Genomic DNA, 23431 nt, shown 5'->3' on the forward strand with positions numbered 1-23431 from the left:
TCACGTGTCTTCTTCCTGAGTTATTTGGGGTTATTTTGTATTCCACACTACACAAACCCACAAAGAAGACACTAGACCGCAGAAACGGTGGCGAATCACTTTAGAAACAATAAATATTGGGTTAAAGTTGCAAAAAGTTGCGATTTCTCTGGGTTTGCTTGATTTTGCGTTAATAGTTGCAATCGCAACATCATGAAATCCTGAAGGGTCTGAAAGCTGGATTGTATCTGTGTGTCTCTAAACACCTGAAGCTGATAAAAACGGCTCACATTGTTGTTCTCCAGTAAAACAGACATCTGGAGTATTCAGAAGTCAACGCTCCGTGTTGTGGAGCGTCAGCCTCACCTCAGGCCTCAGAGAGTCACAGGTTTCCTCCATCGGCTCTTCTTGTGTTTCAGCTTCACTTCTGGACTCAGGTTCTGGTCGCTCGGCCTCTGAAGTCGCCTCCTTTTCTTCTGCAGCACAGAAATCTTTGTTTAGGTTCTTTAGATATGAAATGAATCATTGTTATAACATTCTGACATGTTTTATTAAATGATCAGATGTGGACTGTCAGGATCAGGCGTGTTTGTCTCACCGGCGGGGCCGTCGGGGTCAAAGGGCAGCAGCTCGAACTCGGCGGCGACGTCAGGAGACTCGGAGCAGGAGCTCTCTGCGTCGGGTTCGATCAGCTTCATCCTGAAGACTGAGGAGCAACAAACGGATCAATAAATCATTCAGTCTGTGACAGGAAACGCTCAATTTCATTTTTAATTTTCCGTTTAAAACTCTGGAAGGATTTCCTGCTGCAGCTGAGGCTCTTTTTTTTTTTCCTCCTCGACCTTCGACCCAGAGTGAGGTGTTGACTTTACTTCTACTGATTTCATTCTTTATTTTTTTACTTCTCCTATAATTTCTATCCTTTGTCGCGTGCGTCTTTGTTTTATTGTACGACACTTTGGTCGGCCATGTTGGTTTTTTAGAGCTTTATTAATGATGTTGTAAGGCATGTTGAAGTCAGAAATTACAGCTTTTCTTTAAGGGAGGATTCACACCAGGGAAGTCCTTTGGTCCGAACCAAAAGTGGACTTTATTCTTTTCGTTTGGTGCGGTTTGCGTTCACATTGTGCTTTTTTGTAAGCGGAGTATAATTTATAAACAAAGCCATAATAAAGATGGAAGTCCTGCGTGCTGGATTCGTTCTGTTGGTACGATTACAGCACCATTTTGAAATTCAACAGCAGCTCATTCAACGTCGGTTTAATGACGTTTTACTTCGAATTTTGGAATGGCGCCGGCAAATGTGTGAGGTGGTGTTAGCATTATTGCTGCTAATGCTATTTGTCCCATGAGGCTTAGCAACGGTGGCCCGTGAAGTCCAAAAAGGCGCGTTAGTTCGGTTCAAGTCCGGTCTGTATTCACACCAGAAGCGGAGCGAGACAACCTCAAAAAGCGGGTCTCGGTCCGGTTGTTTGATCCGCATGACTGTATTCACACCTGCACAAAAAGTCCGGACCAACGCTGGAAACGGACTCTGCTTCGATTAAAGCGGACCAAATGTGTCAGGTCTGAATACAACTTTAAGTAACTGAAGTTTGAGATGAACAAGTAATAAAAACATAATCTGCAACAAATCTGATCAATGATTCGTTTCAATCATTCAAGCCAAAGTGGCCAAATTCACATCACCTGTATTCTCGTCATCGTGGTGTTCTTCCTCCTCCTCCTCCTCCTCCTCCTCCTCGTGTCCACGTCCCTCCTGTCCCCGTACCTCAGGACTCTCAGGCTGGGTTTCTGTCTGAATGTCCCGAGTCCAGGAGGACTCCACTGAGGCAGGAAGCGGTGGCTCGCTTTCTTCTTCTTCTTCTTCTTCTCTGTCGTCCTCGGCGCTCGCCGGTTTCCCTCGGGTGGATTTTCTCACTGCAGGAGGAGATCAAATCTGAGATTTTCCTGTTTTTCAGGCGAACCTGACGGAGCGTAACGGTGTCGGTGTTACCAGGAGCCTTCCTCGCTCTCTTCCTCGGTCGGCGCCTCGTTCTGGTTGCTGTCGCTTCGTTTTCCTCCTCTTCAGTCTTCTGTCTGCGTTCAGCAGATGTTGGCGTTTTCCCAGCTTCCTCGGCGCCGCCGGCTTCGTTTCCACCCAGAGTGCTCTGAGAACAAACACAGAGGAGCTTCAGGAGGAAACTCACCCATAAACAAACATTAAACTCCCATCTGTTTGAATGTCAGCCTCACCGCCCGTCCTTCTTCAGTCTCCATCTGACGCCGACTCGTCCTCCTGTCGCCGTCCTCGGAGGCTGCCGTCTTCGTCTCGCTGTTAGACTCTTCTTTGGGAGGCTCTTCATCCACAGCGCCATCTTCCACCGAGTCCAAGATCTGCCAGAGGTCGTCTTCGTCAGCCGCCACAGCACTCTGTAAAACCGCAGTTTGGGTTTTGGTTGTCTTGGTGCCTTTTTTTGGTCTTCCTCTCTTTGGTTTTTGTGCTGCTGGTCGAGCCTCTTCAGCATCATCTTCCTCCACAGCATCTAATATGACATAAGCGCCTTCCTCCTCCCCTGGGTCGGTCACCACAGCTTCACTCAGAGGAACTTCGGTTTGTGGTGTTTTTTCTCTTGTGGCTGTGGCCTTCCTTTTTGTTGGGGTTTCATCTCTCTTGGGTTTCTCATCTTCAGCATCAGTCTTAGTTTTTCCTCTTCTTGCTCTGGTAGATCTTGCAATGGTTGGTTTGTCAGAGGCGGAGTCGTCTGTAGGAGCGTCTGTAATCTCGCTCGTCGTTTCTTTTTCCGCTCCAGGTTGTTCAGGTTCGGTTTTAATCGATATCTTTTCATCCTCTCCGACTCTGTTGGCCTGTTTTCTACCAGAACTCTCTGCCGTTGAAGCTTCTTGAACAGGTTGATCTTCAACGGGGTCCATTTTCTCCGTATCCTCGTCGGTCTTTTCCTTTTTTCCCGTCTCCCGTTCCTTTCCAGGTGGATCCACTGGCTCTTCTCTCTTTGGTCGATCATCTTCAGCATCATCTTCCTCCACGGCATCTAATATGACATAAGCGCCTTCCTCCTCCCCTGGGTCAGTCACCACAGCTTCACTCATCTCCGTTTCCTGCAAAGGAACGTCCATTTGTGGCGTTTTCTCTCTTGTGGGTGTGGCCTCCCGTTGTGCGGGGGTGCCGTCCTCTTTGGGTTTCTCATCTTCTCTTTCTGCTCTTGCGATGGTTGGTTTGTCAGTGGCAGAGTCGTCCTTAGGAGACCCTGAAATCTCGTTTGTAGTTTCTTTTTCCGCTCCAGGTTGTTCAGGTTCGGTTTGAGTCGATGTCTTGTCCTCTTCGACTCCTCTGTTAGCCGTATCTTGACCAGAACTTTCTGTCGTTGAAGCTTCTTGGAGAGGTTTATCTTCAGAGTCCATCTTCTCAGGATCCCCATCAGTCTTTTCCTCTTTTCCTGTCCTGGTTTCCTGTCCAGGTGAATCCGTCTCTGATGGCGTTTCCATTTCTGACTCGACAGTTTTCGCAGTGCTGCTCTCTGCTGACACCTCGTGGTCACCCTCCGAGAGTTTATCTCCCTTTTCAGGAGACTCGCGAGCGTCTGGTAACTTTTCGGAAGCTGCAGCTGAAGAACAAGTTTCTGGATTTGAGATCTCATTGTCTGGTTTCTCAGTCTTCTTCGGTGCTGCATCATCTGGCCCTGCCTTGGTGGACTCAGAGACTGTGGATCCTGCAGAGGATGCTGGTTTGGAAGGAGCGAGCGTGAAGGTGTGCCGCCGTTCTTTTCGAAGCTGGGCCTTGATGGAGTTTGAGAAAGTTTTCAGATCGACCTTAAAATGGCCGGATTCCCAAAGACGCTGCTGTAGGCTCGTCAAACTGAAATAAAAAAGAAGAAACATTTGATCTTACTGGTCAAACATCTGAGTGTTTGAAACCAGGCAACCAGGCAGCAATGTGGACAGTTTTTAAAAACCACAGCGTATTTTTGTGTGAACGGCTTGTAAAAGTGTAGTCACATTATTTTTGTTACACACCTCTGCCCACATTGTGCCCACCCTGGCAGCAACATTTATGATTAATTCTGCTGGAGAACATTCAAATTTGACTTTTTTTTTAATCTGCAGGGCTGTACCTGCCTACAGACTAATGCTTGTTTTTACCAATTTTTCTTTAAGTTTCTTAACCTGACAAAAATAAAAAATAAAGGTGAAGTGAAAATACTCACGATTCAATGCGTCCAACCTCAGTCCTGTATAAATATAAAATATAAATATTTGTGAGCAATCGTGTTGGCACTAATCTCAACAGCTTATGTCTTCCTATTTAAAGACGACCGTACCATCTGTCGTGCTGAGATGAATCCACAGCAGAAAGCTCCCGAACCACCTGAGTCACGGCGGCGGGCTCAATCATCTCGATGTAGATCTGAGGCAGAGAAACGGTTTGAAGAAAATCAATATGCCAATTTGTCTCCTGAACATCGCTGCTTCATGAAGGACTCAAATTGTTTAAATCTAACACCGCTAACTGCTAACGGTACTTCGTACGCCTGTCGGTTGGCACAGTCTGGGAAACAAAGGGTTTGGCATTTCTGTTGCTCTGATATGAAGCTGGAGCAGAGAAAAGGTTTTAACGAAGGTGCCAGCTGTGACCTTGAAATCAATAGGGATCATCCCTGACCCATTAGAAGTGCAGCTAAGCAGTTTGACGGCTGCAGAGTTAGAGCCCAGCCAAGAAACTGTCCACAGATGGACGGACGCCATGATTTGACCCGTCCTGTGACATTTTTATTTTATAGTTATTCAGAGTTATTGTTGGCGTCCTCGTTACCCTGTTGCCGAGCGGCAAGTAGTTGTTGAAAGGAGCGATGGATGCCACCACTTTCATGATGGAAACCACGAGGCTGACGGAGGCCTCGAAGGTCTCGATAAACAGCAGCCGATTCTCCAGGTAGTACGGCTCAGCAACGTCCTGAAAAACCAAACAGCAGCCGGTTAAAAAAAAGAAAAAAGCCCAGAGAGTTCAAATGTTGTTACTTTTAGTCGACATCCCGTTTAAACAAGAGATAACTTACACACTTGCTCCATTTCATCATGCTGTGGTACATTATTTTCTGCAAAGGGATTACAAGGGATGGGTTAGAATGGGGAGCAACAAATGAAAAATAAACAGATTCTGTAAATATATCTGGATTTCAGCCAGACACAAACAGATTTAATGTAAAATGATCCATTTTCAGGCTGAATAAAGTATCAGATGTAGATTTAGAGCACGGACGAGTTTTAAACAGAGAGGTCACCTATGACCTTTGACCCTGTGACCTGGAAATCAATAGAGATCATCCTTGACCGGTTATCAATTTAGACCTCGAACTTTTGGAATCCTAACGCCAGAAGGTTGGTATATTGCAAAAATAATAGTTTTGTGGCAGGTACGTGATTTATCTTTAGACAATCAAAAGAACATCCTCCACGAGGGGCGATTCCATGAATCGTGCCAGGGGTGGTGGTGTTTAACAGTCCGGTTTGTGCTCCGGTTTCCGTACCTCGATTGATCCGGGATGCATCATCTTCGAGACGAGGAGGACGTTCAGAGGGACGCCGTTGACAGAAAACGGTTTCCTCAGGTGCTCCTGGACAAAATTGACGCATGACGACCAGCTGCTGAAAAACACGAACGCCTGAAAGGGAAGAAGAGACGAATAAGGTTCATGACTTTCGCTACGAAAACTTGGCGCAAGTTTTGTAAAACAACTGAAGCGCTATGGACAACGTTGGCCCGGTGTTGTTGCTGTTTTTTAAACTTATGGGGATTCTCCTGAGGCTTCAGGAAGAGAGGCGCAGTGGAAGAAATGCTCTGGATGCCACCATTGTTGCGCGGAGTAGGACAGCTGTTATCCGCCGGAGATTTCAGGCTTTACAGGCCTTCAGCTGGGGGACAGACGGCTAAACGTTGCAGGGTAAGCTAACGCTGTGGTTTATATTCCTACCGTTCGCTTTTTATGCTTGCATCTGGTCACACCCACGACCAATGAGAGAACAGGAGCTAAGCTTGGCCCTACTCCGAAGCAGGGACCAAAAGAGCAGGGACTGGCCTCGAAATAATGCCGGTGGAAACACGAGCAAAGCGAGCGGAGTAGAGCGGAGCCGGGACCTTTAGAGCCCGTGGAAAAGGGGCATTAGAGTGGCGTTCTCCAGAAATAAACCTGTAGTAGACACTCTTTGAACGGCTTGAGTTTGGAGAAGAAGTTCTGACTGGACTGACGAGTTGACGGCCTGGTCTTGTACAGCTCTTTATCTTGTCCAAGGACCCCAAAGCACTTCACACTACAATCATTCACCCATTCATCCACTGATGGTGGTGAGCTACATTTAGCCACAGCTGCCCGGAGGAGGACTGACAGTGAGGCGGCCATGACACCCTGACCACCACCAGGAGGCAAGGCGAGTGAAGTGTCTCGACCAAGGACACAACGGCTGAGACTGACAGGGCGGGGACTCGAACCGGCAACCCTCTGGTTCCTGAGACACTGCCAACCCACTGCGGCTAGTCTGAACAAGGCCAGAACCAAAGTGGTTTAAACAAAACAACAAACAGTACTTTATAAAACTTTACACCAGCGTTCATTTAGTATTACACAGTCCTTCCAGCAGAATTATTATAATTCCATCTTTAAAAAGTTCTAACTACCTCTAATCAAAAATCTGAATCGGGTTTTTCCCAACAATAACAATAATAAGGAGGGGCATGTTGCTGTTTGATGTGTTTTGTTTCTAAGAACACGATTTCTCTTCATGTTGTAGTTTCTTTATTGGACAGGATCGACTCAGGAAACAAAGCTTGACAACAGGACTATTTCCCCATCTCTAAGTGGCTGCCAACACAGCCGGGGTTCCTGTCCCTCTCGCCAAGCTCTCGTTCGTCTCTTTATACAAAAATCAAAACCAGGGGGTCACTAAGAAACTACAGGACCTGGATGGTGACCTGGATCAACCACCAAACAAAGAAAATCCTGATGAATTAAATGCAAACTGTTAAAACGGTTGTTGCAGTCAATTAGTCCTAATTAGGTGAAAGAATTCAGGATATTCCTCACACCTAACATGAAATATATCCCATTAAGCTGTTTTCTGTCAGCGCGTCCCTTGTTTTCAGTTTCACGCCGCTTCAACCGCGACGAGTTTCTCCGTGTCGCTGTCGGCTCTTTACCCTCCTCTGCAGCGGCAGCACGATCACGTCCGAGTACAGAGTCTGAAGGCTCCTCGGGTACAAATGATGCCACACCAGCCTGGCCACGTCCTCGTGGGTGTAGCCTTCCTCCGGCAAACCCGTCAGCATGACGCCGAACGACTTTGAGTCCTGAGACTCCAGTTTCTGAACCATGACACAGATCGTTAAACGTTAAACTGGTTTCATTTGAGGCTAAAATAAAAATATGGTCGATAAGGACGGCGCTTACTGAAATGGCCTTGAGTCTGCTGACTGTGGTGAATTCTAGGAGGTAAAAACAGAAGAGTTAGTGCCTTAAAATGAGCTGAAGTTTGCAGTTAAATCTAGTTTGTGTGTATTTTTTATTACCTGGGAATTCGAACCACGGGGTGGCTGTAGGGAACGCATATGGAGCCGTTTTCATGGTGATCCAAAATGGCGGGTTGGTGCCCGGCGGGAGGCCAGACTTCACTGTTGGAAGGTTTGTTGTAATAATTGGAAACGTAAAATGTTTATAACTCTATATGCTGTACACAATCAGACATTTAGGATTTTCTTGTTTGAGTTTTAACAGTTTTATATAAAAGCTTTTGCTGCTTTTCTGCGTCTGAATAAGTCATTAAATGTCTGTTTGACATTTATCCAAAGTTTTTCTTGTTTGCGTGTGCAGTTTGATGAATTTTTTAACTGTAACTTGTAACTTGGTTGTTTTGATTTGAAGGAAATTTTAGGTTTTATTTGATTTTTGATTAAAAATCTGTCAAACTCTGAGGCTTGGAGACAAAAAGAAGAACAGACTGAAGAAATCTCTGAGGGTCGTTTGTTGAACTAATTATATAAAAAGGAAAAACGGATTAAAATGTTGAACAGTTCGTTGGATTTAGAAGAATTAAAGAACGGGTTGAACAGTGCTGGACTAATTAATATCAAAGTTGCACAAAAATAACAAAGTAGGTAGAAAATGACAGGGTTTTCATTTCCTAAAGACTTCACTCAGTTTTATTAAACTTCCTCTAAGAAATATTTTTATTGCGTCAATATCTTGAAAAAATAAAAAGAAAAGGGAATAAAATCAGATGCGACACTAAAGTGTTTTATTTTGAAATACCACTACCTCCTACAAAATAAAACGGCTAAATAAACATCTAATAAAGGCGGTGATTCCATGATGGTGCTCAGGTGTTGTAATGGTGAGGACGATAAAAATACACATGACAGAAAACTGTCAGTGTCATCAAAATCCAAAGCATGAATACCTTCACCTTTGACCTTGAAATCCATCGGGATCACCCCTGACCTGGGAGGTGTGCAGTTTGACATTCCTACGTTTTACGGTTGCAGAGTTTGGAGCACAGACAAGGTTTTCACAAAGGGGCTCACTTGTGACCTTGATCTTTGACCATGTGGCCTTGAAATCCATCGGGATCACCCCTGACCCATGAGGTGTCCAGCTGTGTTTGGCATTTCTACGTTAAAAGGTTATGAGTTTAGAGCTTGGACAAGAAGTTGTCCACAGACAGATTGACGATATATCTTTGGACGGGCGTAAAAAAAAAAAAAGGAAAATTTTAACGACATTTTTATTTTTTGTGACTGTAACTCAGAAATGCTTCGCTGCCAAGCTCAGGTGTCTGTTTGGTAATTTACCAACGGGTTAAAGGAACTAATCTGTGTTTTATAAACTAAAACTCTCACCGTGCGTCGTGGACAGACTGTCGGGCGGCTTCAGTCTGAACAGCTTGTGTGAACGGCCTCGTTGGTGTCGGCTGTAGGAAAGTCCGACCTGATCGACGTCCTGAGTCGACTCGAACTCCACAAACAGCTGGAGGACACGAACGCAGCGCAGGTGAGTCGAACAGGAAGTAACTCAAACGCATCACGACACATGTTCCTGTGTGTTCGCACCTTGTTGAGCAGAGGCAGGAAGTTTCTGACGGTGAAGTTTTTTAGGAAAACTTCCCTGAGCTCCTTGATTTCAGCCGGCGAGACGTCCTGGATGAAGACGATCCTCGATCCGTCATCAGTCACTTCCTGTTGGGACAGAGGCAGCGAAAACTCAAAACAAGAACTTCACCCGGGCTGACGATGGTTTCCTGTTTGTTACTTTAGACCACACGTGTCAAACTCAAGGCCCGCGGGCCAGATCCGGCCCTCTAGTCTGGTTCAGATCGAGTCTCTGATTCTTATTTTGCTTAAAAAAACTGAGGTTTTCTCTGACAGTGACTTAGAAGTCAACAATATATAGTTTTAATTTCTGTATGATCAGGTTTTTGTCTGTTTTAATGTTAAAAACTTCATTTAAAAGCTGAGTGATGCGTAAGAAATTACAGCTAATGATGTGATTTTTGAAGTTTGATCTATTTGTCTGAGTTCATTAAAGTCTGTTTGCTCTAAATTCTGTATAATCTGGGAAAAGGTCATTGATATTTCTATATGAATGATTTGACATAATCCATCTAAAACCATTTCATTTATGTAATTTTTAATAAATATTGATCGTGATTGGCCCTTGGCTAGGACCAAATTTATAATTTTGGCCCCCTTGCATCACTGGGTTTGACACCCCTGCTTCAGATCCTCGTCTTTTCATCGTTTCTGTGTTTCATGTAAAAATAAGGTGCAATATATTAAAAAAATTCTATAACTGCTTTATTTATTTGCTTAAAAATACTGAGTTAAACACAACCGGCGCCAACAAAGGCCTGTCTAAATTTAATGACGTATATTTTTCGATCACCAATAAGAAACGTTTCAACAGAGGTTCTGTTACAGATTTTCGCCAAGAACAACTGATTAAGAGCTGATAATCTTACTTCAAAGTAATCTGATTAAGGAGTATCTGAGCCGACAACATGGCTCCTTTTTCCCCCCAAACTCAACTGCATTCATATTCGACTGGTTAGCTCATAAAATATACGTTAAACTGGACTCATTTACTTCTACGGGGCAGTGAGGGTTGTGTAGTTGTGTGTGTCTTACTTACAAAAAGCATGAGTTTCATCGTGGATTTGTAAAACCCAAACTGAAACAGAAGAAGGCGTCAGACATTAAACCACACCAACATAAAACAGTGATTTGTCTACAAAGCTAACTTATTGCTAAACGCTAATTTTAGGGTAACACTTTCTCCAAAACACCTTCTATAAATAATCAAACATTTCAAAAATACTGAATAAAGAAGGTTGACTCTTCTCTGTGTTTAATTAGGCTGTTTTTTTTAATGCAAATTTTTATTTAATGCTCACCGGTGTCATAGCATAGTTGTTATAGCAAGGCCTCAAACAGAGTTCCCGCCCTTTAAATGTAACGCCGTCCCACGCCTCCCTGGCGACGTTCTGCAGCTCCTTCGGACTCGGCATGAGCAACAAGGCCTGACGGGGAAAACAGGGGAAGAACTCATCAGATTTATGACGACTTGCCCCTGAAATCATTAAAAAAGTGACAAAACCGGAGCAACGGCTGCATAAATTTGCAGTAATTAACGAACAGGGTGTAGATTTAAACGCTTACCAGGCCGATTTGAGGAATAATATAGAGAGTGTTGACTGCGTATTTGAACCCAAACGGGTAGAACAGATCAGCGACGTCTTCCTCGGAGTAGCAGACGTCTTCATAGCGAGGAAGGTTGCTGATCAACAACAACCGCCCATAAAACTGAAACACAGAAAGGAAGAAATCAGGTGAGCTCTAGTTTGGGGCTCGTTAACTCATTCGAAGCTCAGCTGTTGGCCTCAATTTAACTTCTTATTTTTATTTCTTTGACTCTAAGACGCTCAGGTCATGTGGCTGCAAAACAGGCCCACATCACCACCCCTCCACCTCCGTGCCTGACACCTGTTTGACCAGTTCCAGAAGGCGTGCGGTCCAAACAAGCGCAAAAAAAACCCAAAAAACATCGACCAAGAAGCGGTCCGTGGGAGTTCTCTCTGACGTAACGTATTTTCTGGACTATAAGTCATATTTTTTTTCATGATTAGGACCGTCCTGCGACGTTCAAAGAGACTTATTTACCATTTTTTCCCCTCTTCATGATGCAATTTTTGACTGATGTGTTAAACCAGGGGTGTCCAACCCTGGTCCTCAGGGCCTCCATCCTGCAGGTTTTCCTTGTTTCTCTGCTCCAACACACCTGATTTGAATCAATGGGTGATTAACAGGCTTCTGCAGAACATGAAGAGGTGATTTAACCATGAATCAGGTGTGTTGGAGCAGAGGAACAAGGAAAACCTGCAGGATGGAGGCCCTGAGGACCAGGGTTGGACACCCCTGTGTTAAACGTTCATTCATAGACGTGAACTAAGGAGTAAATATTACCATCTGCAGCCGGGAGAGGCAACTATGTTCCTCTGCCGCTAAAAAAACCAACAAACATTCACTTAGAGACATCTGAGAAAAACTGAACACAAATAAAATCTTATTCTGCAGATTATAAACAGCAGGTAATAAAACAATCTGCCCAATACAGAAACGGAGCAGCAGAAAGAAAGTTTGGAGTGAGTGAGGAACCTGTGAGGGACTGACGAAAACAAAGAAAGCTGGAAGCAAGATGGCCGAAGCGGCACGGAGACGCAGGGGAAACCGTGTCTGTTTCTGTCTCATCAGCTGACGTCCTGCAGGTGAACCGTCAGGCGTTTATCTGCAGTGAGGTCTTTACGACGCAACGAATCGTTTCATCCTTCCTCGGGTGTCTCACCAGTTATAAATGTTGTTATAAACATGAATCTGAGGTGAACCTGTTGTGTTGATACATGTTTTAAGAAATGCTGCCACCTTGTGGTGACGGATTTAGCTGGTTTTCATAAAACGTGCTGCGGTTTGAGAAACTTACGCTTTTCAAAAGGCACTGATGCTGATTCTTACAGCAGCCTGAATCAACGGGGAAAAAAAGGAGAAAAGAAGTAAAAAGTTACAGCAGATGTTACAGAACTACTGTTTCTTATGCACTTTATTTATTTTTTTCATTTTGAACGACTCACTCAGTTTTTCTTCCTGGAAAAACTGCTCAATCAGATCCCCGACGGTCTCGGAGGAAGCGGGATTCAGGCAGTAGTCGGACGCGGAGTTCCACTTCTTCACGGGTTTGGCGGCTTCCTGCGTCGGTTCGGCCGAAACGTCGCCGGCAGGTTTCGGCGCCGTTTTCTCTTCAGAACCTTAAAAGGAAGGAGACGCAGACGAAGTAAAGCGGAGGAAAAGATTTCCAGGTTTTTACGACATTTAATGAATCATTAAAGGACGAAAAAGAAGAAACAATGTTGATCTGTGGAAAACCCACTAAATTAACCTCTTTATATTTAGCTGACAGTGTTAAAAACAGCGTTTACAAGGAGCTTCATGAGGACGTGAGAATAAAAGGGGTTACCTTGACCTCTGACCCCATGGCCTTGAAATTAATAGGGATCACCCCTAATCAATTAGGTGTCCAGCTGTTCAGGTGGACATTCCTACATTACACGGCTGCACAGTTAGAGCACGGACAAGGTTTTCCCAAAGGGGTTGCCTGTGACCTTTGACCCCGTGACCTTTGACCCTGTAACCTTGAAATCAAAAGGGATCACCCCCAATTCATTAAGTGTCCGGCTGTGCAGTTTGACATTCCTACATTACATGGCTGCACAGTTGGAGCACGGACAAGCTTTTCACAAAGGGGTTGCCCGTGACCTTTGACCCTGTAACCTTGAAATCAATAGGGATCACCCCAATCCATTAAGTGTCCAGTTTGACACTGTTAACAATTTGGACCTAGGACTAAAAAAATTGCCCACAGACAGACGGACGGCACCATGACATAAAACCTCCTGTTTTTGGATCGGCGTATAAAAATCTTTAAATTAATTAATTATTTTAGTTTCATTATAGCCCATTATCTTTACACTGTGAGGAGGCAGCTGCAGCTAAGGTTTCTGGAGTTCTGATGGCGGTTTCTCACTGGGTTTAGTAGAAGAAGAACCTTCAGTTTCCATCGTCTCTGCGTCTCCTGAGTCTTCTCCGGCGGCGTCCGGCCGACCTTCTGACCCATTTTTAGCTCCTTCGCTTTTTGCTTTTGCCTCGGCTCCTGCAGAAGCCGAACTGTCGCCTCTGGCGCTCCAGATCCTCCACTCTCCGGGGGCTGAAGACGAAGGAGTTTCAGGCTTTCTGGAAGCGCCGGATTCAGATTTCTGAGGCACAGAGACGCCCGAATCAGCAGATTTTCTGTGGAGAAGAGAAGAACATGAAAAATAAACTACATCTGAATTTTTAAAATAATCTCTTATCTGAATTGTCCCAAACTTTAAAGTTTGAGTTTATATTTAATTGGGGATGTGTTGGGGACGACTCTCAGCTGCTACCACACCGAGCTGAAGCTCCATATCTGTGAAAAGATAAGAGGAGGTCTGCGTGAAGCACGACTTACTGCTGAGGTTTTTTCGGATCTTTGGGAGGCGTCGGGTCCAGCTGTGTGAAAACACATAAATTATTCAGAATTACATCTGATATTGTGACAAAACATTGAAAAAATAAAACATAAGGCATGTATTTTCCTCAGGAAACAGATGCAGGTGTATTTTTTGGGTTTTAATGAAGATAAAAACGCAGATTCAAAGTAACAGAAAGCTGCTTTATGATGTTTTATAGTGTTAAAATTTATCTCCTTTGTTTGCGTTTTGTTTGACCAGCTTTTGACATCTTTGTGTTTTTTTAAATTATGCTGCGTGGAAAAACGGCGGCGTGCATCCAGAACGGGTCGTACCTCTGCGATGACCTGAATCGTGACTCCCTTCAGGTTGAAGCTCTTGATGCTCTTCAGTTTCTCAGCGTCTTCAACGCTCTTGAAGCGCACGTACGCCTACATGCACACACACACAAAAATTAAAAGACTTTAAATTATTACATACCCTAAAAACAGGGGGTGCCGAACCCTGGTCCTGGAGGGACACAGTCCCGCAGGTTTTAGACGTTTCTCTGCTGATCTGAAGGACTGAGTGATTCCCAGGTTTCTGCAGAACCTGAAGAGAACATCTAAAACCTGCAGGATGGAGGTCCTCCAGGACCAGGACTGGACACCTCGGGTCTACGATGGTGTTTGTTGTTCCTTCGTTTATCGCCTGAAAACTTCCAGCAGGACGTCATATTTCTGCTAGAAGATCCATGAAACATTAAAAAAAAGGTGTCAAGGTTTATAAAACATTGTTCTAATTGGAGTTGTTTTAAGACGACATCAATCCTCTTTGATTAAATTATCTGCAACAGGTTGGATATTATTGTTTATAATCTGATCTCTTCAACAGGTCTGAACGTGTTTTAATCACACGTCCCTCTCCGGACGCTCCCTTCGCTTCTCGATTCAACGCACCTCCAGCTTGGAGTTGTACCGGACGACCGAGTCGATTTCCCCGAACAGCTCCATGGCGTTTCGCACGTCGTCGTACGACAGATAGGTCTGGACCCCTCTGAGCTTCACCAGGTTTGAGGGCGGAGACTTCGCCTGGCGAGGTAAAGGAGAAAAGAACAAAAGTCAGTATATTCTTAATAATAATCTAACCCAACCTCATTCAGGACCTGATACCATCTCTGTTCACGTCATTCATCAAAGTTTAGTCTTTAAAGACAATATTAACCAGTCCCTCCAGGATTTCGTGGGCATTTTCCTAAAAGTTTCAATTTTTTTTACTAAAATCAATAAACAACCATAACTTTTAATATATAAACCAAAAATCCTTCCTAGTTTTGTAAAATAATTCCCAACAAACATTGACATTCTCAAAAGGTGCTTTATTTGAGAACTTTGAGAGCTTCTAAACTGACATTCATGAGCATTTCTGGATTGTCCCTGGTCTGCAGCTCTCCTCACATGTTTTGCAGACACAAAGTGTTTGTCGATGCGTTTATGTTCCATGATTACACTGCAGGACGTGCAAAACAGCTGCAGCTGGGGAGGAAACTGGTTTGCTGAAATCTTTGTGGGCAAATGTGAAGCATTAGCGCACATTTTGGCTTCGGTCGCTGCTCCTGCACGCTCCCGGCATTCTGATGTTAACAGGAAGTGACGTCACGTGTCTTCTTCCTGAGTTATTTGGGGTTATTTTGTATTCCACACTACACAAACCCACAAAGAAGAGACTAGACCGCAGAAACGGTGGCGAATCACTTTAGAAACAATAAATATTGGGTTAAAGTTGCAAAAAGTTGCGATTTCGCGGGGTTTGCTTGATTTTGCGTTGATAGTTGCGATTGCAACATCGTGAAATCCTTGAGGGTCTGATTTATAGACTTTGTTTGGATGAGCTGATCATCGACAGATTCAAAACGATAAATTCGAGCTTCTAATTGCGCTCGGAAAATGAAATAAGTGGAATTCAGAAGCGACGGGTGGTGCTACGTTTCATCTGCTTGTCGGGTGTGGATGATTGGACCTGCCTGTTTCTGCTCAGGATCAGGCTTTACAGCTGATGATGATGATGGTTTTATCTTCGACAGCTTAGCCAGTAAGGCTGGAGGCAGAGTTTTAATTACAGCCTCCATGTTGGACTTGTTCGACCGAGGCTCGGCTCCTGGAACAAAAAGGCAGAAGTTGAGACTTGAACTCGTATCATAAAGAGATCGAAGAAGACTGAAGGTCTGACGGACCCGAGGTCTCGATGGATCTCTTGGCCTGGTTTTCGGCGCTGGTTGACCTCCTCTGCCGAGGGGCGGGTTTCTCCAACGACTGTCTTCTTTCTCGACTTCTCCTCGGAGGCGACCGTTTCTCATCTCGCCTCCTGGACGAAGGTTGTTTTTCGAAGCTCCTCGAACGTGATCTACAGCAGGACAAAGAGCGAGACCGGGACCGATCAGATCCACTGGTTCAGAACCTTGTAGAGAAGCAAGGCTTTGGTTTGTGTCCTCCACAGACCTGCGGCTGCTGTGTTTCTTCTTTTTCTTCCTGGAGTCATGGTGGCGACGGGGGCTGCGGGACCGGGACTTTGAACGGGACCGAGAACTGCTGCTGGACTTTCTTCTTCTGTGACGGCGCCGCGGGCTGGGAGAGCGGGAGCGGGAGCTGCTTCTGGACCTGTCCCTTCTGCCCCTCGAGTCGCGGCGGCGACGGGAGCTGTGCGACCGGGACCTGGACCTGGACCTGGACCTGGACCTGGACCGGGACCGACTGCTGGACTGATCCTTCCTGCTCCTCGAGGCGCGGCAGCGCTGGCGGGGGCTGCTTCTGGACTCGTGTTGAGTCTGGGCAGAAGCTGAGGTCTTATCTTTTTTATCTTGAGCACTAAAAATAAACAAACAAGCAGTAAAAACTGGAGAGAAAGGAACCCGTCATGTGGTTTATCTGAAAAGAAAGAAACTCACCTGGTGGCTGATTCTATCTCACCATTCCATTCTGGATATCTACGAACAAGAAAAATAAAAATTATACTTATTTAAAACAGCAAAGTGATCAGATGTTAACAACAAAAGGTACAAACAGCCATAACCTTCCTGTAGAATTTAAAAATCAAAAAAATATGATAAAAAAATACAGTTTGCTTCCATTTAAACCAACTGTCTCGCTTGGAAAAGCTTGTTTTATCGACTTATTTAATTAAATAAATGTTTAGTTTGATTTGGAGCAACAGACCAACTCCAGATTAATGAAGTTAAATGAAGGCAAAGAAGAAGAAGCTTCTGGTTTAATCAGACTCAGTTGGATTGGCCCATTCCAGAACCCTCCCGTGGCTGTCGGGTTAAACTGACCCATTTTGCACCGTCATTGTAAATCAGTTCCTCAGTCCCTGTTGATGAAACTCCAAACAAATCCCCATATCATGATGCTGCCACCACCATGCTACGCTGTGGGGATGGTGTTCTCAGCATGATGAGGGGTTAGATGTTCCTCTTCATGGTCAAAAAGTCCAGTTTTAGTCTCGTGTTTAGGGACTCACCAACACTCTTTTTGGTTATTTCTAAACCATCTGCTTTGTTTGTTTTTATTTATTTACTTTAAGTAACGTTTTTTTTTTTTTTATTTCCTGCCCTTATTACGTGTTGGAGGAAGAAGCTAACAGAACAGATCATATATGACCTAAATTTCTTCCGGTGGATCCTATTTAAATAGAAATGTGGCTTCAGAGGGTCACGGTTGGGGCTCAAAGTAAAGTAGCTTTATACACTTTAAAATCCAGTTAAATCCAACGATGTAAGGCAACTAAATAGAAAAGAACAAAGGGAGCGAACAGCTTTAAAATCTACTGAAAATGCTTTCGAGTTTTCCTAGTTAAAGCCGTTGCATCCTGGGAAACCTCGCCGAGACGGGGGCGGTGCGTGCAGGTCACGGCAGCTAGAAGCTGAACCACCTCGATTCTATAAACCGAGATCACTCTGACTGTTTCCTGCCGCAGGGAAGATAATAACAGAACCGCAGTCAAAGAAACGAAAACGATCCTTTTATCATCGCCTGCTAACCGTCACAACGGGGTTAATTCGGGGGTAGATTTTTAACCGAGGCAGCGCTAACATTTGATCATTTTATAACATTTTATAAGCTCAATATTATAAGAAATATTATAAGAAACACTGACTGTTTTCGGAGGATCTTGCAGTTCTCGGTGTGAAGGACGGTGTTCTGGTGGGACAGCCAGTCCTGGTTAACAACAGACAAAAAGTTACCATTTCTGACCAAAAAGATTCACGTCAAACTTAAGAATCTGAACACATTCCAAGTTTATGCCACCGTGAAAAGTAAAAAGTTTAAGATTTTATGATCTTTTAATCCAAAATGCAATGACAAATACACAAACCAAGCTAATTTAATTATATATGTCGTCAAAATTAACAAATCTTTAGGATGAAAAGTCAAACAGCAAACACACTGTTGGTAACAGAGAAAATGTTTTTATGGATTCTGTGACGTCTCGGTCCTCGGTTCCCTGAGGTCTGGGGGTGGTAATCCACGCAGGTTTGGATCGGGACACAACAACAAACAACCTAAAACAACTAGAACTGGCGTTAGGCCAGCAGGAAAAAGGAGAGTTTGAGGAGCCAAACGGCGTTCCAAAGGTTCCACCTTTAAAAATAAAAGCCCATTTTAAAGGAATGATAGCATTAAACATAAATTAACACATTAAAAGGACAAATTTTAAATTAAAATGGCAGACGAAGGAAAAAAAACAACCTAAATAAGGAGCAAAGAGAGTGGATTTGTGCTCTTACCTTCATGGCGTCACATTTTGCGTAACACAGAGAGCAGACGTGTGGAAACGCCGCCGGCGCCGTCGCAGCGTAGTCCTTCATCTTGGCCTCGGGCGGCAACCCCATGGAGACCATCTCCATCCCAAAGGCCTGCCGGCTGGTGGGAGGCTGCACGAAATGAGGGTGAGGTGGAGCGGCGCCGACGGGCCTCGGGACGAAAGAGAGCAAAGAAACGAGCGGCGCAGCAGGAGGACGCTGCGGCGGCGGAGCTGGACCTTTCTGAAGCGCCGGCTGCTGCAGCTGCGCTTGTCGCTTCACCGAGTCTGACGCTTCCTTGTCGTGTTGACTCTTCTGCTTCTCCGCCTCCTGCTGCTTCTTAACCACCCCTGCGAGCTGCTTTGGAGTTTTGCTCTGATCGTCACGGTTGGCGTTCACCACGAACGTGGCGGGTTTTCCCTCGTGGAACTGAGAGCCAGACGGCTTTGACGTTTGGGAATCCTGCTCCTGTTTTTGTGAAGTCGAGAGTTTGAAGGGTTCAAACTTGGGAAGTTTTACGTCGGCGTCTTTCTCTAAAATAGGGAAAAGGCTGAAGGTTCTTTTAGGAGCCGGGCTCGATAGGGCCTGCAGCTGATTGGTCAGATCGCTGGTTGGAGGAAGCGCGGAGCTTCTGATTGAGCTGAAACCGGCAGCTGAAGAGACCAGGGCACTGCTCTTCACCTCTGACGTACTTTTGGGCGGATGTTCTTTGTAACTGCTGTCAAACCTTCTTTCAATGCCGCCGCTGGAAACTCTGCTCGTCTTTTCAGCTTGATTCCCAGCCACGGTGTACTTCCCAGTGTGCCCGTACTCGATGACTTTACTTACTTGGACGGGTTTGGATGGCACAGTGTCCTTGCAAATCCCCGTCCCCCGAGTGATGCCCGATCTGTCCATGCCACTGAAGCCTGGGGTGGGCTGGGGGTCAGCGTACGGATTCGTCGCCGTCGGGGTTTTCTGCTGTTTCTGAAGGCGAATCTGCTTCAAGATAAAAGGCAGATTTTCAGAGTTCATCTGTTCTTCAGGGTAAGAAAGCAGATATTCCAAGTCGTCTTTTTCTAGACCGAACTGCTCGAGGATGGTAGTAGCAATTTCCGGAGTGTACTGACCCCCACTGGGCTCACTGCGAGGCGCTGGTTGTTCTGGCGCTGGACCGCCATAACTGCTTAAACCCTGAGCGAATTGTCTATCATGTTGACTTTCTGCGGAGGTGAAAAATCTGCGGTCACCGCTGCCGAGAAACTCAGGCGAATAAGATTTTGAAGAATCCTCCTCTGTGGGTTTTTTGCAGATTTGCAACCAGTTCAAGGAGCTGCTGCCACTTCCCACATCGTCCAGCCTATGTCTGTCCACGTCTGGATAGGACGGCACGTCTCTGCTGGAAGGAGGAAAGAGCTCGTCTCTTCGCGTGTCGGCAAAGCGAGGACCACGACTCGAAGCCTCGTGTCTCACTTCCTCCCGGACTCTGCTGAGGTACGAGTCCACAGAAATCTTGACGTCTGTTTCCGATCTGACCGTCCTCTGCTCGGTCCTGTAGCTCACAGGCAGGTCTAAAACCGGTGGGGCCGGTCTCCCCAGGTGGTCGGGAGTTGCGGAGGAAGCTGCAGAAGAGCTGAAGCCAAAATCAGGTCCGGAGTAATGCTGTGCCCTCCAGGGTTCCCTGTCTGACCGTCCAGAGGGTCCATACTGGTCCTGGGAGGAAGTCTGATTCCCCGAAGCATAGGGCGGCATATACGGCGGGCGGGACATGCTTTTCACCGCCTTCTTAGCGTTAAGGAGACTGATGGCCCCACAGCAGGGGAAGATGGTGTTTTATGGACAAGGAAAACGATTTGTTTGCAGTCAAGATTGTTGCTTTGGTCCCAACAGAAGCATCATTTGTCCGAGCTTTCAGTTTGCAGAGCCACAAAAAGCATCTTAACCAATAATAATGGCTGCTTTGGGGGGACAGCACCCCTGAGGCAGAGGGGAAGAGAACGATCCGACAGCAAATAAAAGTTGAAAGGGGAAACAAAGAAGCGAAACGCAGAACGGGACGGCGTCTTCAGCCGAGAGCGTTCTCCGTCTGGAAGGCGTCTCGTCGTCCTTCCGTCGACTTCAGGCTCAGGTCTTCACTAACAAGAGAGAACAGAGGAGGTGAAACATCACAAGAGTTATAGATATTTAAAAAAAAGAGAGGAACAAACGATCACAACCACTTATTTCACAGAAACAGCAGATAGAAAAACACTAAATTTAATTCCTAATGGGTGTTATGTTAATCACCCCCCCCCCCATTTAACAAATTAGTCTAAGAACCATGAGAAGAGGTATAGATATTAGGAATGAACCACATTTAATTGATTCAATTAGACAAAAATTTTATTTCTGACCCAAATAAATAAATGAATAAAAATAGTAAAATGAAACAGACGTGGTCCTGGCCGAGGCTGAGGTCCTGTTCAGACTCACTTCGGTTCTGTCTGCGGTCCAAACGGGCTGAGGCCGGATCCAGACTGGATGATGCTAAACTTCGGTCTGGAAAAAGGTGACGGACAGTCTGCTTTAACAGACGACAGAGATGAAGACTTTACCAACTCAAGACGTGTGTTTATAAAAAGTACAACAATAGAACACGAAGTGTAATCCTTTTTTTATTTCTGATAAAAATCCACACAAAGCAGAGAGAAATAAAGAACCGTAGATAAACCCTTGGTCCTTCCGTTACACCATAAATGATGCTTCATCGCAGATCAGCTTCTGGAGGGTGACCCACGGCGCCGACTCTTCGTCGCACAAAGGAATCAGGTGAGCTGCAGACTGGTTCAAAACTTTACTGCTGAGGGCTCCGTCATGCTCCACGAGAAGTCAAGAAGTGGGTTCTTGGTCACGTGGTGGCGAGACGTTTGTTTTCTCTCACGCCTTCCATCGTCCACGAGACGCTCGGATCAGAATTCCCGGGAAGAAACTCGTTTTAACGCCGCAGGAGGAGGGAGGAGCTCCTCAGCTCTCCTGTCTTCACCGCAACCGACTGAGAGTCAGAACCACAAGGAGCCGCTGCGTCTCCACGGTCTTTTTAGGGTTATAAGTTCTGCTGGAACAGCCATAAGGACGGATGGATTTTCTAACAGCTGCTTCTCAGAGAAGCAAAATGGATCCATTAAAGCTCATAAACACGCCCACAACAACTTCTGACCAATCACACGACACTTGGAGCAAACCCTGTGAGAAACAGTTCGGCCTGGACTTTGTGCCGAGAAGCGGCAGACGAAGCTACGAGAACAAAATGACGTGTCTGAGAGCCGACTTCGTAACTCCTCATGAAGGACCGACAGCAGCTTCAGTCTGCTATCCAGCTGTGCCATCCTCTGGACAGGTTTCATACGTATGTAATAACCTTTAACACTAATTAAAAGAAATATATTCACAACGCTCACAGGCAGGAGTGAAAGGAGGACTACAAAAGAAGTCTTTAAGAGCTTCGCAAGGTGTCTTCTATCGTAAGTTGATGAAGAAAGACTTGTTTCTCTTCAGAAATCCTTTGACAACACATAATAATCTTTAAATAAATACGACTGAGTCAAAGAGACGGCTGCAGTGAGCGGTTCCAGCACAGCTGGACACCTGATCACAGCAGAATGCAGAATTTTCAGACAAATTTCACAAATTTTGATGTCAAAACAGACGTCAGAGGGACGCTCGGAGAGATATCCAACCACACGCCATGTAGTTTTCACCGACTGTAAACCTGACAGCTCCTACACAAAGAAGGAGCTGATAAAAAATGAAACAAAAATACATCAAGCACAAAACAGAGACAATTCTGATAAATTACGACTTTTTACTTCATTAGATACCAACCACATCCTGTTTTAGATTAGCTACATAGATATGTGGCTTTAATTAGACTATATTGAATGCAGGTGTGAATTCAGGTGTTCCAATCCCTTCCACGGCCACAGGTGTATAAAATCAAGCAGCTAGGCGTGCAGACTGCTTCTACAACCATCTGTGAAAGAATGGGTCGCTCTCAGCTCAGTGAGTACCGTGACAGGACGCCACCTGAGCATCCAGTCGTAAAATTTCCTCTCTACTAAATGTTCCACAGTCAGCTGTTGGTGGTTTTATAACAAAGTGGAAGGGATCGGGAACGACAGCAACTCGTAAAACCACAGAGTGGGCTCAGAGGACGCCGAGGAGCACAGAGTCAACAGCTCCAGACTTCATATTTCCTTCAGATCAGCTCAGGAACAGAAAGGAGAGAGCTTCATGAAGGGTTTCCATGGCAACAGCTGCATCCAAGACTTCCATCACCAAGAACAAAGAGACGGACGCAGTGGAGTAAAGACCGCCCCACTGGACTTTAGACCAGTGGACACGTGTCCTCTGGAGGGACGAGTCTGGGTTTGGCTGCTGCCGGGAGAACGGTTCTTGTCTGACAGCATTGAGCCAAGTGTAACGCATGGTGGAGGGAGGATCATGCTGTGAGGTTGTTTATCAGGAGTTTGGCTTGAAGGCTTAGTTCTAAAGGAACTCTTAATGCTTCAGCATACCAAGACATTTTGGACAATTTTATACAGTTTGGGTTTAACCCCTTTCTGTTCCGACATGGCTGAGCACTAGATCACAAAGCAAGGTCCATAAAGACACGGATGAGGAGGAACCTGACCAACATCGGAGTCTGACCTCACAGATGAGCTTCTGGAATAATGGTACAAAATTCCCACAAATTCTCCAAAACCTGTGGAAAACCTTCCCAGAAGAGCTGAAGCTGTTATAGAAGCAGAGTGAGCCAACATCAGATTGAAACCCATGGATGAAGAATGGGATGAACCCAGATTTATATGAAGGGAGCCGAGTTAATACGTTATGCTAACACGAGAGCTAGCTTTAGCTTCCTGCTAGCTGTTTCTGAAACAACGGCTAAAAACCAAAAACGGTTCCGACAGATCGACAAATGCGACTTTAAACCAAAGCATCGCTTTTAAAAATAATGTTTTTTTTATTTACATACCGCCTGTTTTTTGGACGTTAGCTTGGAAAATCTGATTAGTTATCCGGAACTTCTGCTGCTTGGTTTTAATTCTGCTTCTTCTTCTTCGCTGACATTTCCGG

At 45.3% G+C, this 23431-nt stretch overlaps 1 protein-coding gene across 13 annotated transcripts in view; it reads right to left on the minus strand.

Annotated features, from left to right (window-relative positions):
- LOC108248600 (zinc finger protein 638) overlaps nt 1-23431 on the minus strand; it is a 32525-nt gene extending 9094 nt beyond the window's left edge. For 3 of the 13 annotated variants that reach the window (XM_025010888.2, XM_025010892.2, XM_037976676.1), the window contains exons 1-30: nt 18323-23423; nt 17692-17753; nt 16484-16522; nt 16038-16403; nt 15773-15942; nt 15563-15696; nt 14499-14630; nt 13896-13991; nt 13560-13600; nt 13095-13357; nt 12145-12318; nt 11997-12034; nt 10679-10822; nt 10414-10539; nt 10152-10190; nt 9074-9199; nt 8864-8990; nt 7538-7639; nt 7419-7453; nt 7169-7333; nt 5505-5639; nt 5034-5072; nt 4790-4930; nt 4299-4384; nt 4185-4208; nt 2215-3835; nt 1976-2129; nt 1669-1899; nt 578-685; nt 346-455 (exon numbers count right to left, since the gene is read on the minus strand). In XM_025010888.2, coding sequence (XP_024866656.1) covers nt 346-455; nt 578-685; nt 1669-1899; nt 1976-2129; nt 2215-3835; nt 4185-4208; nt 4299-4384; nt 4790-4930; nt 5034-5072; nt 5505-5639; nt 7169-7333; nt 7419-7453; nt 7538-7639; nt 8864-8990; nt 9074-9199; nt 10152-10190; nt 10414-10539; nt 10679-10822; nt 11997-12034; nt 12145-12318; nt 13095-13357; nt 13560-13600; nt 13896-13991; nt 14499-14630; nt 15563-15696; nt 15773-15942; nt 16038-16403; nt 16484-16522; nt 17692-17753; nt 18323-20086 — 6792 coding nt within the window. In that variant the 5' untranslated portion in view covers nt 20087-23423. The other 10 variants (XM_025010890.2, XM_037976674.1, XM_025010891.2 and 7 more) reach the window with 10 other exon arrangements.

This window comes from Kryptolebias marmoratus, linkage group LG7 (genome assembly GCF_001649575.2).
Source record: "Kryptolebias marmoratus isolate JLee-2015 linkage group LG7, ASM164957v2, whole genome shotgun sequence".
Classification (NCBI taxonomy): Eukaryota; Metazoa; Chordata; class Actinopteri; order Cyprinodontiformes; family Rivulidae; genus Kryptolebias; species Kryptolebias marmoratus.